At 33.9% G+C, this 14,442-nt stretch overlaps 2 protein-coding genes across 2 annotated transcripts; one reads left to right on the top strand and one right to left on the bottom strand.

Moving 5' to 3' along the window:
- The first annotated feature begins 4,348 nt into the window (after positions 1-4,348).
- LOC107825024 (protein VERNALIZATION 3-like) lies at positions 4,349-8,345 on the top strand. Its single transcript, XM_016651856.2, has 4 exons — positions 4,349-4,599; positions 5,654-5,715; positions 7,408-7,448; positions 7,968-8,345. Exons 1-4 carry the CDS (start codon positions 4,396-4,398, stop codon positions 8,192-8,194), a joined length of 534 nt encoding a protein of 177 aa, XP_016507342.1. The 5' UTR covers positions 4,349-4,395; the 3' UTR covers positions 8,195-8,345.
- Positions 8,346-9,186: 841 nt separating this feature from the next.
- LOC107825023 (acyltransferase GLAUCE-like) lies at positions 9,187-12,728 on the bottom strand. The gene is made up of 2 exons (XM_016651855.2): positions 12,119-12,728; positions 9,187-10,323 (listed from the first exon to the last, which is right to left on the bottom strand). Exons 1-2 carry the CDS (start codon positions 12,572-12,574, stop codon positions 9,409-9,411), a joined length of 1,371 nt encoding a protein of 456 aa, XP_016507341.1. The 5' UTR covers positions 12,575-12,728; the 3' UTR covers positions 9,187-9,408.
- Between the last annotated feature and the right edge of the window lie 1,714 nt (positions 12,729-14,442).

Here is a 14,442-nt window from a genome sequence, read left to right as displayed (position 1 = left end):
CCTCTACGCCCCCAGGAGAAGTGGGTGGATTCGTCGACGGTTCAATATTTTGGCCTTCATCATTGTGGCCTTCAGTATTGTTGCCTTCTGTTTCTTCTCCAGTTCCCGAAAACTCAAAACCTGAACCAGAAGAATTGGTAGCATCAAGCTATTCCAGAAGACCCCTTTTAGCAGATAACTCCAGCTCACGGGCCTTAGCAATTTCGGCATCAAAGTCATTGACACCTGTTTTGGCCTCTCTCAAGGTTTTTCTTCTCATGATATACATAGCATATGTTTTTTCAACAATGAGGGAAGCCGCTCAGTGCTGAAGTTCTTCTTTGAGCTAGCCGACCTCAGCAGAGAGGTTGTCTCGCGCGAATCTCATGGATCGGAGACTGGCATCAAAATCACGTACAATGGAGCTATAAATTTTATTATGCTCTAAGGTTTTCTTATTTTTCTCTTCCAATTGGGCATACTTCACCCCGGAAGCATCAAGCTCTTCAGCTTTGGAGTTTAAGGCTGCCTCCAAATTATTCAGTCTTATAGCGGAAGCAGCACTACGATCGGATGCAGCAAGAACAACATTATGGACTTCAACCTATTTGGCCTTAGTCTCTTCAAAATTATGCCCTTAATAGGACAACCTCTTGGATAAGGATCACTACTTCTTACTCACTCTGCTGCAACTCAGCCTCCAATTCAGCAGCTTTAGCGGCTCGTGCTTCTAGTTCCGAGAGGCGAGTAACAGTTTGATTTTGCTCGACCAAAAGTTGGTCCCGCTCAAAGGTAAGCTCCTCCTTATCGCGAATCAGCCTTTTAAGTAAGGAAGTTGGCCTGCAAAACAAGAATGCAAATTCAAAATCTTGTCATAATACAAATAGATGAAACAATATAGAAAGTAAAAACTATACAGTCGTTGCGTTGTGCATGGCATTGTTCAACAAACACTCTCCCGAGAGAGTTTGTATCTTTTCCCTATCTTTCTCTGAAGCCAGGGGATTCATATAGTTAGCAAGTTCCACCAGCCGGGACAATAGATTGCATCTGGTGGAAACTGAGGGGGTGGTGCTCCTCCTCCTTTGGGGATCTTCTGAGGGGGCAGCATAATTTTGTCCTAGGTTCCCATGAACTAGGGACTGGAGAAGAGGGACATCCTCATATCGAGCTGTTGCGACCGACAGAAATGATGAAGCAGTTGCTGGTGGCGAAGGCAGAATTGGAGAAAAGAAAGATGAAACTGATGGCGTTGAAGGATGAAAAGTGGTTGCGACAAGCGCAGTGTTGGTCGTTGGTTGCTCATCAACCGAAGACGGCAGGACCCAGTACTCAGCCTCACTGTACCGGGCATGTCGACTGGGATTCTGAAGAGGGAGTTGGTATTTTCCACCATGTCATACTCCCCCTAGAGTGCCGAGGCATCATCCTCAGTTAATGTAACTAACTCAACAGATTGAGCAGCATGTTGAGCTGAGGAAGGTCGTCGTCTTCTCTATAGAGAAGCCCCCTCCTCGTTGGCTTCTCCATCATCGTCAATCATCACGGTGTCAATGGCCGGCTCGGGCTAGGGGCTCATCGCCATAACTTTCGAAGATGATTCAGGAGTGACACTATTTACCTTTTATTCTTTTACCCGACCGCGGAGGAACGTCTTCTTTTTGGTTGCTTGTTCTCCGGTATGGGACTCTGAGAAGAAACACTTGCACCAGAAGTAGGCCCGGAGACACCTGTTTTCGTAAAAGCCTCCTACAACAACCTCGCCGCATCAGCAGAATTAGCCAAAACGTCCTACTCGGGGACGATAACTGAGCCCTGGGGTAGACCTGAATTCTACAGGAGAAGGGTTAAACAACTTTTTTATATGAAAGGTAAAAATACGATGAGTTCGACTTACCATGATTTTTGCCTTCCACCCATATCTAAGGGCCATCTCTTTCCACGTGCGGGTCTCGGGCGTAGTAACGTCCAAAATTTCTGGACCCACTGGTCCAAGCCTTCAACCTTAGGGCACTTACCGAGTCACTGAAATAAGCGAAAGAAGAAGGGTCAATAACAATATGGGACGATCTTTAACAGAAGTAAAGACAAATTGAAAACTTACGAGTGCGGTTCCATAATTCTAGAAAGGATGAGGCCATGGCCGGAATGATGTCACTGGTGGCGACTGCAATGAACTATTCCATCCACCCATGGTCATTGTCATCATCCATCCTGGACAACAGAGTATGGTGGCCACGCTTGCTCAAATTTATCATTCCCCCGCGGAAGATCTTGGGGGAATAAAGGTTCATCAATTGAGCTAGGGTTAGCTCCTCTCCTGTATCCTGGCACATACGCCGAAGACAAGTGACTGTCCTCCACACATAAGGACTTACTTGTACCAGACATACCTGGTAGAGGATGCAGAACTCCACGATGACAGAGTCAAGCTCTCCATTCAAAGAGAACGGCCCGAAAGTGAAGGGATACATATAAAAATACGTAAAACCCTTCTTAGGTAAGGTTATCCACTCCGCTATGTTAGGAGCGATAATGTCTAAATCTTGACAATGGCAGTCTTCCTTCACAACAAAAATACTGGAAGAACAGATGGAAGAAGGGTATACGTAACGGTCCACGTACGAGGGTGGATGGAAGGATACTTTTCTTCAAAGTCTTTAGTTGTGACAAGACTCTTTGGGATGATGGAGCTCACCGAAGGAGGAGCAGAAGCATCAGCTTTACTTTTGTTCTTTGAAGAACTAGGGTTTCTAGAAGAAGAGGCCATTTTTTATCAGAAAGGAATGAAGGTTTTTTTCTCAAGAAGAAGGTTAAAGAACAAAATACGAGTTGAGTGAAGAGAGTTTGAGAAATTTTAGAGAATTATGAAGCATAAATGAAGAAGTTTGATACGTATAAGTAAAGGAATAGGCGGCTAAAATCGTGGCCATAATTACCTCGATAACCGGCAAAAGTGATGCTGAATCGTGGGATGACGCGTGTTCGGGGCATTAAATATGGAGAGGCGTCCATCTAATCAATTGTCAGAAACTTTTTAGAGGGTGTCAGAGAATTTTCCGCCAAGAAAGGTATCTCTACCAACTTTCTGGTGGCACAAAGTTATGCCACCAAAAAGTAGGGGGACTATCTGTATGGGGTAAAATATATTCATATTTAATGATCGCATGAGAAAGCGACATGTGGAACTGAAGACAGAAGATAACCAAACCCGAAGGCAATGATCTCGCTTGTCATCGGAGAGAATGATACTCATAAAGACAAAATAAATGACGTCATCTGGTAGTATTCAATGAAGAATATTCTACAGCATTAAGTGCATGCTCCATTACAGAGAATATGGCATTCACTGCCCACCGTTACACATTTTTCAATTGCCCTCATAATTATCATTAAAGAGGAGCTTAATCCTAGGACCTTGTTCCCTAGGTGTAACTATAAATAGTGAGCTCTATCATCATTGTAAGGACACGAAATTTTCTAACAAGCATATACTATACTTCATCAAAAGCTCAAATAGCATTTTACTTTCTTGCTTATTTGCACTGTTCTTATTGCTCCCGGTAGCTCTGCGCTCGAAACTAAGATATCTGTCGGTTTATTCCAATTTTAAGGCTAAGTCTTATATTTCTGTCTAATTCATCTGTTATTTTTTGGATCAAATTAATTCACTTATCTATAAACCATGTATAAATTCAACTGTACCGTTTTACGGGTAAACACATATATTTACCAATTATATACGAACTAAGCTAAAATGAGGATCCTTTAATTGTGGCCTCTTTAATTGGTAATAACCGTACCCAAGCCTGTCATGTAACTCCCCCCCTCCCCATGTCTCTCAGCTACCCTCAATCTCATGCCTCAAATCACATATAGGGATGTTCTTCCATTTTCAAATCCTTCTGTTCAACACATAAGCCAGCCATTAGAATGACATGATGCATCTCTTTTAATTTGGATTGCACTTATCTGTTATAGTAGCTTAAAATACGTTGATAATGTAATTATTCTTTACTTTGTCACCTAACAAAGCTAAGAAATCTCAGCTCCTAGTAACTCAAGGAAGTTAAACAATATTGTCACTGTTGATATTTTCTACTTGTTGCATAGAAAGAAGATGAGAACAAATAAGATTGATAAACTCTTGCGTGTATGGAAGTTTTTGAGTTGCAGAAAGATGATCGAATATAACGGTATATATATCCAAGTAGCAGAAAAAGAGAAGAATAAAAAAGGTTTAGATTCTTGGAATGGCACAAAAAGACATGAAGCATATATTTAGATACTCAAACATACATATAACATACTATAAATAGTCATAGTTAGCTACACCCTTTGATCATATTCATTGAGTTCATGCAAGAAACTGTATTAAAGCAAGAAATAAATCTCATTTAAGCAAAAAGTGTTAGTATGAAAATGGCAAGAGGAAGAGACACATTGGTACTTGGTAGAGTGATTGGAGATGTTTTGGATCCATTTACAAGATCTATTGACCTAAGAGTGGTTTACAACAGTAGAGAGGTTATTAATGGCTGTGACTTTAGGCCTTCTCAGGTTATTCACCAGCCTAGGATTGAGATTGGAGGGGCGGATGCTTGCAACTTTTACACTCTGGTAAATATCCTATATTCATTTTATATATCACTCTTTCCGTCTTTCTGTTTTTGTCTATTCGATGAAGAATAACATCTTTCTGTATTGAAACCACTATTACAATTGTTGTGACAGACTTTTCGTCGGAAAGCTTAGGTTTTCGACGGATTTCGAATGGACACGTGAGATTTGCGTCTTTCACTATGATTTTTTTTATTTTACCGTTAAAGCATGTTCTTATAGCCATAGAAATGTCATGAGGAGGGGTAGATGTTTGCACCTTTAACACTCTAGTAAACATCCTATATTCATTTTATATATCACTCTTTTCGTTATTCTATTTTTATCTGTTCTACGAAGAATAACACCTTTCTATATTGAAACCCATATTAGAAATGTTTTTGACAGACTTTTCATCGGAAAGCTTAGGTTTTCGACGGATTTCGGATGGACACGTGAGATTTGTGTATTTCTATCTTTGATCTTTTTATTTTACCCTTAATAACATGTTCTTATAGCTATAGAAATACCATGACATGTTATTGGAGGGGCAGATGTTTGCAACTTTTACACTCTGGTAATCCTATATTCATTTTATATATCACTCTTTTCGTCTTCAGTTTTTATCTGTTCTACGAAGAATAACACCTTTCTATATTGAAATCATTACTAAAAATGTTTCCAACGGACTTTTCATCGAAAAGCATAGATTTCTATGGATTTCAGACGGGAACATGAGATTTGTGTCTTTCTATAGGATCTCTTCATTTTACCCTTAATAACATTTATTTATAACCACAGAAATATCATGACTGTTTAAGAGCACGGGCTCTTATGATACTTTTGGTATGTACAAAAAGTTGTTTAATTCCTTCATTCTTAAACTATTGTATCCAATCAAATTACATCATACAAAATAAAACAAAGGCCAGCCATATATACCATTATTTCTTGTTCCTTTGCACTAGTTGTACACAATCAAGTGTATAATCTAGGGTTTCATGATTTTTCATGTAGTTTTCTTATTCTGGAAATAATTATCAAGACATGTTTGGAATTTCGCTTGTTTTTTAAGGTTATGGTGGATCCTGATGCTCCGACCCCAACCAACCCAAACATGAGAGAGTATTTGCACTGGTCAGTATATAGTTTGTCGATTTAATTTATATATACTGACAATATAATTAGTTTTTACACCATTAATACTAAAATGTTCGTTTTACTGTTCTTTCTTCTTATGCTTTCTGGAAAGTGAGAGGTGGTTTTGAGTTTGAGGTCTAGGCGTTGGGGTGTATTAAAGGAGGATCACTTGAATTTGTTTCGCCAGAAAATTATATTATATTAATACACTAAAACAAATTTATTTAATACATACATAAATTGTTCGATCTCATATAAATAAGCTCTTAATTTAATAAAAAAGTGGCATAAGAATATAATCACTTTAGACTGCATGTTCAAATCTTAAGTATTGCATTCTTGTACTTTAAAGAATTGTTTGGTTCGGAAACAAGTTATCCTATGATTAATTATTTCGGGATTAGTTATTCCGGAATTAGTTATCCCACCCTCCCATGGGGATAAAAAAAATACTACAATTTCGGGATAATTAATTCCGGGATTAGTTATATCACGATTTTATCTCAACCAAACTTGGGATAAACTCATCTCAAATTTAATCCCAAAATTAATTATCCCTTATCTCTCATCCCAAATGAGCCCTTAAGTTCCTTCACTGTTATTCCTCAAAGTTCAAAGAAGCATGGTTCTCGTACCAGTGATAATAAGAATTTCCAATATATCGGATTTCTCTGATAGCTTTATACCACTCTAATTTTGCCCACTAAAACGGGGCATCATGACATTCAATAAAAATTTATCACTGTTCAAAGATTGGTGCGGAGGTCTATGCTAATATCTGGCTATTTTTTTAAAATATTTGCAAGTATATATGGAGTTTTTGCCGAAGTTTTTGGGTGCTGGTGACCCCTTAAGTCATCATATGCGTCCCCCTCTGCGTCCGATAGCGGTATAAGGGTATAAAATTATATATTTTTTATATATACATAAATGTATTCTATATATTTTCGGCTATTATTTTTAAAGCAGATATACAATGTCATTTTTCCAAAAATGAAAGAGTTCTTATCTTTTTGAATTAATTTAAATCCTAATTTCTCGTGATTTTCACCTACTTTTTAACACACTTCAACATTTCTATCATTGTAATCTACATATGGCAATTTTCAGTAGCTCTCGCATATATTCACTTCAATCCGATCTTTCTGGATTGAGTATCTTGGAAAGAATAGAAATCATACTTCTGAACAGATTGGGTTCTTTAAATTTTGCCAAAAGAGAACCTTTGATTTATTCGTCAACTATTTAACAAATTCCGATTGTTTAGACTATATGAGAACTGCGGGGAAAAAAAAGATTTAAACGGGAGCTTGAACAGCGCAACTAAATTTCAAAATTAGCGTAACTATATAAATTTGTCCGGCTATTTATGTAACTAGCTGATATGTGTATAATATAAGTATTATTCATGTATAATATATGTATAACTATATATAATCAGTGCATAATCTATGTATATCGGCTAGAAAAAACAAACAATAAATTTGTCCGGCTATTTATGTAACAAGTCAAGAAAAGTCTATGGAATACAAATGCTAGAAATAAAACTTATACTCACTTTTGTTTCATAAAATATGGTCGAAAAATATCATATTCTTTTACAGATAATTTAAGAATATCATATTGCAAACAAAAAAAAAACATTTTTGGAATTACCCAATTTCAACAAGTGCGCTGATTCTTTGCTAGGTTGGTCACTGATATCCCAGCAACTACAGGAGTAAACTTCGGTAAGTCTCTGTCCTTCATTCTAATCACGTACGATTTTTATTACTCTTATATTTCATCATTCTTTTCGAAACGAGGAAATAGTATTTTTTTTCCTTTAGGGTTATAAGTAGACAAAGACAACGTAAAATTGAGAGTTAAAAGTAGCCATAAGTTATGTTGCGTGGATTCTCCAAAAAAATTGTTGCATTCGTATTGGATCCTTAAAAAATATATTACTTTTAGAGGATCCGCTATATAATAGCGAAATCAGAAATTTCAGTAAGGGTGTTCAAGATTTAATATATATGTATAAAAAGTAAATTTTGATTTATATATACATTATAATTTTTTATATGAACAATATAAATTTTCGATGAAGAGTGTTCAACTGACCACCCTTCAGTGTATGTGGCACCGCCACTGCCGACACACATCAGACATAATTTTTGAAAAATCCGAGCAACATATAGGCCATAAGAGTAGACATGATTTTTAATTTATGTTTTGTTTATTTGATTGTTTATTGGGTTAATTTATAGGCAATGAAGTGGTATCCTATGAGAGCCCAAGGCCTACAATAGGAATACATCGGTTTGTTTTCGTGCTATTTCTGCAATTACGTCGAGAAAATAATGTCTATGCTCCTCAAAGTCGTCAGAATTTCAACACAAGAGATTTTGCACAGCTTCATAATCTTGGCTTACCTACTGCTGCTGTTTACTTTAATGGCCAAAGGGAAAATGGCACTGGTGGCCGTCGACTATAATATGCATCTGTTTAATATATATGTATAAATAATTTATCTAAAACCCGGCAAATTGTCCTTTCTAGGATCAGAAACTCATGAACTCAAAATCCTAGCTCTCCCTTTTGGCAATGTATGACATTATATCCAAGAAATAAAATAAGTTAATATACTCGTTGGGAAAATACGTGCACTTTGGTATTTTTTATGGATTATCATTTCAAGTATTGCTCTCGTTGGAGCAGTGACATAGCCAGGAATTCCCTCAAGGAATTCAAATCTTAAACAGGTCAATAATTTTTTCATCAATGAATCGTATAACAAAATATTACTACACAACATTTAGCTTAAAAAAAACTTTTAATAGAACTATAATTTTATAAATCATATCAAAATAAAAAATAAAAAAAAGACATCGTCAAAAATTTTACTAATAAAAGTAAGCATAAAACTAAAGAAAAGAGAGAGTCGAGAGAATTTGCAGTTTGTAAAGAGCTTTTGTTGAAGAATTTTTTGTAGAGCTTGACTTTTAAATTATAAAATTTATTTAAGAAATAATTTTTAGTTAAAAAGTACTTTTTAAATTAGTTATTTATTTCTACACAAATTTTAAATTTTAAGAGTTTTTTTATTAGAAAAAATTTTAGATTGAAAAAGAATCAAATTGGCCACACATGGTGGTCTACGTTTAATTTTGGCAAATAAAATAGGCAGAAATTTGAACTCGTGAACAATACGTCATTTTGAACACCCTGAACCGCTACCGCTGGATTATCACTCTCAACTATATGAAGGGTGTTCAAATATAATATATAACCATATAAAATAGTATTTAATTTATATACACATTATAATTTTTCAACGAAATCAATGGAGTGTGTTCAACCACCCTTGTAATGGGGTAGCTACGCCATTGTGTTGACTTCTTATGTATAAATATGAATCAAACACTAATAAATATTTCTCTATAGGAAAAGTCAAAAAGTACCTATGTAACACATCATCCACAAGTATGCATGCCAAGATCTTTATATATATTATTATATAAACAACCATATATCAAATTCCGTTATTTATTACAATAAACCCTTCCCAAAAAAAAAAAAATTGTGCAAATCATCCTTTATAATAATAATAATTTTAGAAGCACCATACAAATAATTTTCAACATTCATCATGTTTACAACATATATATATAAGAATCTTTCATTTTTTTTAAAAAAAAAAGTATTATCTTAAGCCAACAAAAACTTATTAAAATAGGATTCAAATTTCTCCATCTGTTTGATAGGAAGAGCAACCAAAATATTGACCCCATCATTGCTGCTGCTTGTAATACCATCATCAATATTAGGGAACAACAAAATAATATCTTTTCTATGGCTAACCACTGGACAACTATACTTAGGTTTTCCCCAAGGGTATTCCACTTCAGAAAACCCTAATCTCCACCAAGAAGAAATTAAAAATTCTCCATTTGGAAATCCCTTATAAAATTCTCCCCAATCTATTGCACTTCTAGCATATTCATCAGTCATTCTCATAGCCCCTTTTGATACCATAGCCACAATTTTACAAAATGGCCATTCTTCGAGCTCGTGACACGTGGCGGAAGCATAGGAAGTCAAAACAGCATTTCCAGTGTATGATTTTGGTAATGGTGGATTTAGCCTTGGCCTTATATCAACAGCAAATAAAACAGTGGAAATTCTCTCTGAATTGTTCTCAACATCAAAAGATAATGCCTTGCATTTCCATACATAAGCAGTTACCACATTAAAACTTGTAACTTTTGCATGAGGGGCATTTTCGTCTTTTGCCTTGTCCTTCAATGAACTAATGTCACTTGAATTAAGCTTAAATATTTTGAACACAAGCTCTTCTTCTAGGGTTTCAAATACTGTAGGATTTAGTTCTTCACCTATAGGGACTTCCAATTTGAGTAATTCAGGATGTGGGAAATCGACACGTGGTGGTGATCGAGCGGCTAAAAGAGAACGATCATTGCATGGGACAATAGCTAAGGGCTTGTCATCACCAAATGCTTGAGAAGCTAAGTTTTGTAAGAAAATCTTGTAGCTTGTTCCATCAAAGGTTATGTGATTTGTTGATGTGCCCATAGCAAAACCACCACACTTAAATGATGTCACCTAAAAGAGGTAAAAACAATTAAAAAATTTACCTAAACAGCTCATCCAATATATATATATATATATAAATGTGTTCAATCATGTATAATTTATGTATACTGTCTAAGAAAATAAATTATAATTTTGGCCGATTATTTGTATAAAAATTCTAAAAAAATAAATGGTTATATCTGTCGCATGACCAAATCTTGTGGCTTTGGAGAAGAAATATGGTTCTCAAACCCATTTATGATCATTTAATGTGGCTTGACAATGATATGTAATTTAGCATGCACATGGAATTTAATGCCAATGTGTCTCAATAATAAATTATGGATCTTAATCTTCTAAGATCAATATTAATCTTGTGTTTATTGTCTTTTGAAAAGCTAGGAGAGCTGCGTAATAGGCGAAGGCTTAACCTTAAAAGTATATATGACCCCAAATTTGTCTATGAAAAAGTAAAATGGGGGATACCAAGTGAAAAAAATTTGTTCTTATCCTTTTTAACTAATGAATAAAAACAAAAGAGTAACAATTTCACATTGTTAGGTGTTGAAAATGATTGGTCATATAGATAAATTTAGTATAAGTATATTTTCTTAAATTTTTTAATTTTTATCATATGTATATATAATTCGATTTGAAAATAATGAGTTGAATTAAACTATAAAATCCGTCTTAAATTCACCTTTGTTGTTAATTAACATCAAAGATGAGACAAGATGTGAAAGAACATCATTTACTTATCCTGATATAGGAGGCCGCCCAAAACATTGGCATTATTTGTATCATTGAGTAGTTGGCATTTGGTAAAAACTCGAAGAGAATTAATTAATGACTGCTCTGCGCTTCTATTCTAGCTAGGTCCAATATTACAATAATTAAAGCTACTCATTTAATGTTACCTTTAATGGAAATAAAATACATTTCTTAAAAAGGCCAATTTTTAATTCTTACCTTCTTCTCTTTTCTTTTGGGAGAGAAAAGAAGAGCTCTTTCACAATGCGACGAACATTATATTTTTTTTAAAAAATTATTATTAGCAAAAACATTTCAAGTGAGAGAAATATTCAGATGAGAATTTGACAATTATAAGATTAGTCTTTAAAAAAAAGGAGGAAGTCACAAGAAATAGAGACAAACAAATATTTTGGGACCAAAATTAATAGTGGCAAACTTGTGGGTGGATAAGTGACTTTCTATAAGCGAACTATTGATAGATCTCTTAAGATTTCCTATAATTACTAAAGCCACATATAGGCGATTTATTTTAAATGAATTGTCCATGAAACTTTATTAAATTTCTATATATGGTTATGCAAGCAACTAATACCCTGACCATATCAATAATAATTAGGAAACAATTGAAATAGAAACGACTTTATGTTACAATGTACTGACAGTATAATAAATAACTCTCAACGTATTAAGCATGATTTAAGAACCTAAAAGATAAACTAATAACCTATATAATCTGTTAAAATTATATTGATAGTATAAAAAAATTTATGTCGTCACTACATAAATCATTGATAAAGAATGAAATTGTTCGGAGTACGAAAAACAAACATACAAGTTTTCGGTCTAAATCTAGACATCATTTTATAATGTTTTAAAAATAAATTAAATTTACATAATTAGAAGCTTGATTAAACTACAACAAAATCACAACTTTCTAATTTATATAATTAAAAGTAATAAATTATATACGAGAAAGTTGTGATCAAGACAAAAGTTGTTTGACTCCGAAAATAATAACAGTATCATATAAACTGGAACAGAGAGCGCAGTACCTAAAGGACATGTTTCATACCTGGATAATGCAAAGTGGTTTATCATCTTTTTCCAAGAGATCAATACTCTGAGTTATAAGTTGTCTAAATCCAGGATTAGGATAAACCAAATCACCAATTTCTTTTAATGTTAATTCACTTGAAGCTACAACAAATACAGCCCCTTCTGCATTACAATCTATTTCCAACCTTCCAATTTGGTGATTCATCTTAAGCCTCCCAGCCAAAAAATCATATGGAACTAGTACTTTCGATAACGCGTTTCGGAGTTTTTCTTTCACAATTTCTGGTGGAAATTCAGAATTGGCAGGAAAAAAATGCAACGTTTGGACATCAAAATTGAGGACTTGATCAATATTTGATAAAAACATAGGTTTTTTCTGAGTTTCTTCTGAAGGAAAAACTAAGCTTGTGTCTTGAATTGTGACCTTAAGTTCTTGAATAGTTGATTCGAGGGGTTGATAAAGAGTTCCCATATTGAATATAGTGATATAATTTTTTGTGTTTCTTGTGTGTGGTGTGTTTTGTTTTGGTAGCTTAGAGTTGTATGTATTTATAGTACTAAAATTATGTAAAGTGAAAGGGGAAAGGAAGTGATTTTGGTGATATTTTTCAGTCACATGGTTGTACATGTTTTAGGTAAGAACAAGATATATAGAGAAAAAGCTGGATGTGTGACATTTGTAAGAAGTTTACTGGTTTAAATCTAATAATAGTTACATTTATGTTATTTCAGTATCAGTACAGCTTGTCTTTAATATCTTCTCGAGGATGTCATATACTACTGGCAATTGCCTAGAGTTTTAAAGGTAGAAAAATTAATTGAAATAGTCGCTCATCCAACCAATTAAATTAAAAATAGTCGGTGGAGATATAATATATGCTTAATTTATGAATTATATGTGTATAATCTATGTATATGACTAAAAAAAGTAAATAATGAATTTGGTCGGTTATTTGTATAAAGATCGATTTCTTATCGGACTCGAGCAGCTAGTAAAAAGTCAGGAAAGATACGCAATTGGACGCTCGGCCAAAAATATTAACAACTCTTAATCGGTATACATAAACTATATATATCAACTATTTTTAGGGCAAATTATTATTTAGATTAATTTCTCTAAGACGTCCGATATCTCATACACTATTCACTTGAAGCTCTTTTTTTCCCCTTTTTCTCCTTACCTTATGCATCTTTAAATCTATAGTCATTATCCTTATCGTATTATTATTTTTGTATTGTTAATTGATCCACTATGAGATTTGCATCTAAATGATTACTTGATTATTGAACAATATTCTGTTCTCCTATATGATATGTTGGTTATTGATACGGTTTATTTTGGCCATTAATTTATCGCAATCCTTCTCATTTATTCGGATATCGGGTTATTGTTGTTGAATTAAAGGTCAAAAGCATAGAAGCATTAAGGCAGAAAAAAACATAGATAGGTTAAGAAATTTCTGTTAAAAAATCTTGTTAGTCACTCAAGAACCTATGACACTAACCTGCCACTTTAAACAAGAAAACTTATACTACATATACTCTTCACTAAATTTTGTTGTTTGGAATATTTACACAAATAGCCAGCATGATTCATCGTTTACTTTTTCTAGACGGTATAAATATAATATATATTGATTATATATGATTATATACATTTCATACATGAATTATACGTATAATATATATCATCAAACTATTTTTAGTTTAAGTGATTGAGTGTACAACTATTTATGTTAACTTTTCTCCTTTTTTTTAATTTATAAACTTGAAATATCATTCTTGCTTTAAAACTATTTTACCAACTGTAGTAAGAATTTAGATGTATGAAAACAAATCATTTCTTAAGTATAGACTCTTTACCTACTTTTAGCAACTATACTAATTAAGAATAATACTGAGTTTGCTTTAAATATAAAAGGTCTTCAACTTTCTGAAAATACTTTTGTAAATAAAGGAGAAAGGTGCTAACGTGATAAGAATTCAGCCTAATTTTGTAGCCTTTTCTTTTAGCAAGTTGATTCCAACAAAACAAAGGTCATGAGAACTCCATGACGTACCCTCTCTACTTTACAATTAATAACTCGGCAATAACATTTAAGAATCGGTTGAGTTGTTATATTGATGGAAATGATTGTGTATTTAACAGCTAGAAAAGTTAGTTGGAATAATGTTACTATTAAGAGTAACTATGATACAAAACCCATGATTGACAGATATAAAAACTTAAATTAATGTTATGTATACTTATAATGTCAATAAAATTTGTAGTGGAGCGCAGCTAGATTATTAGCCACGAGTTCGGCCGAATCTAGTAGTTTTTAAATCGTGTATTTGTAT

The sequence above is a fragment of the Nicotiana tabacum genome, chromosome 13, assembly GCF_000715075.1.
Source record: "Nicotiana tabacum cultivar K326 chromosome 13, ASM71507v2, whole genome shotgun sequence".
NCBI lineage: Eukaryota > Viridiplantae > Streptophyta > Magnoliopsida > Solanales > Solanaceae > Nicotiana > Nicotiana tabacum.
This window is presented reverse-complemented; position numbering and strand designations above follow the sequence as displayed.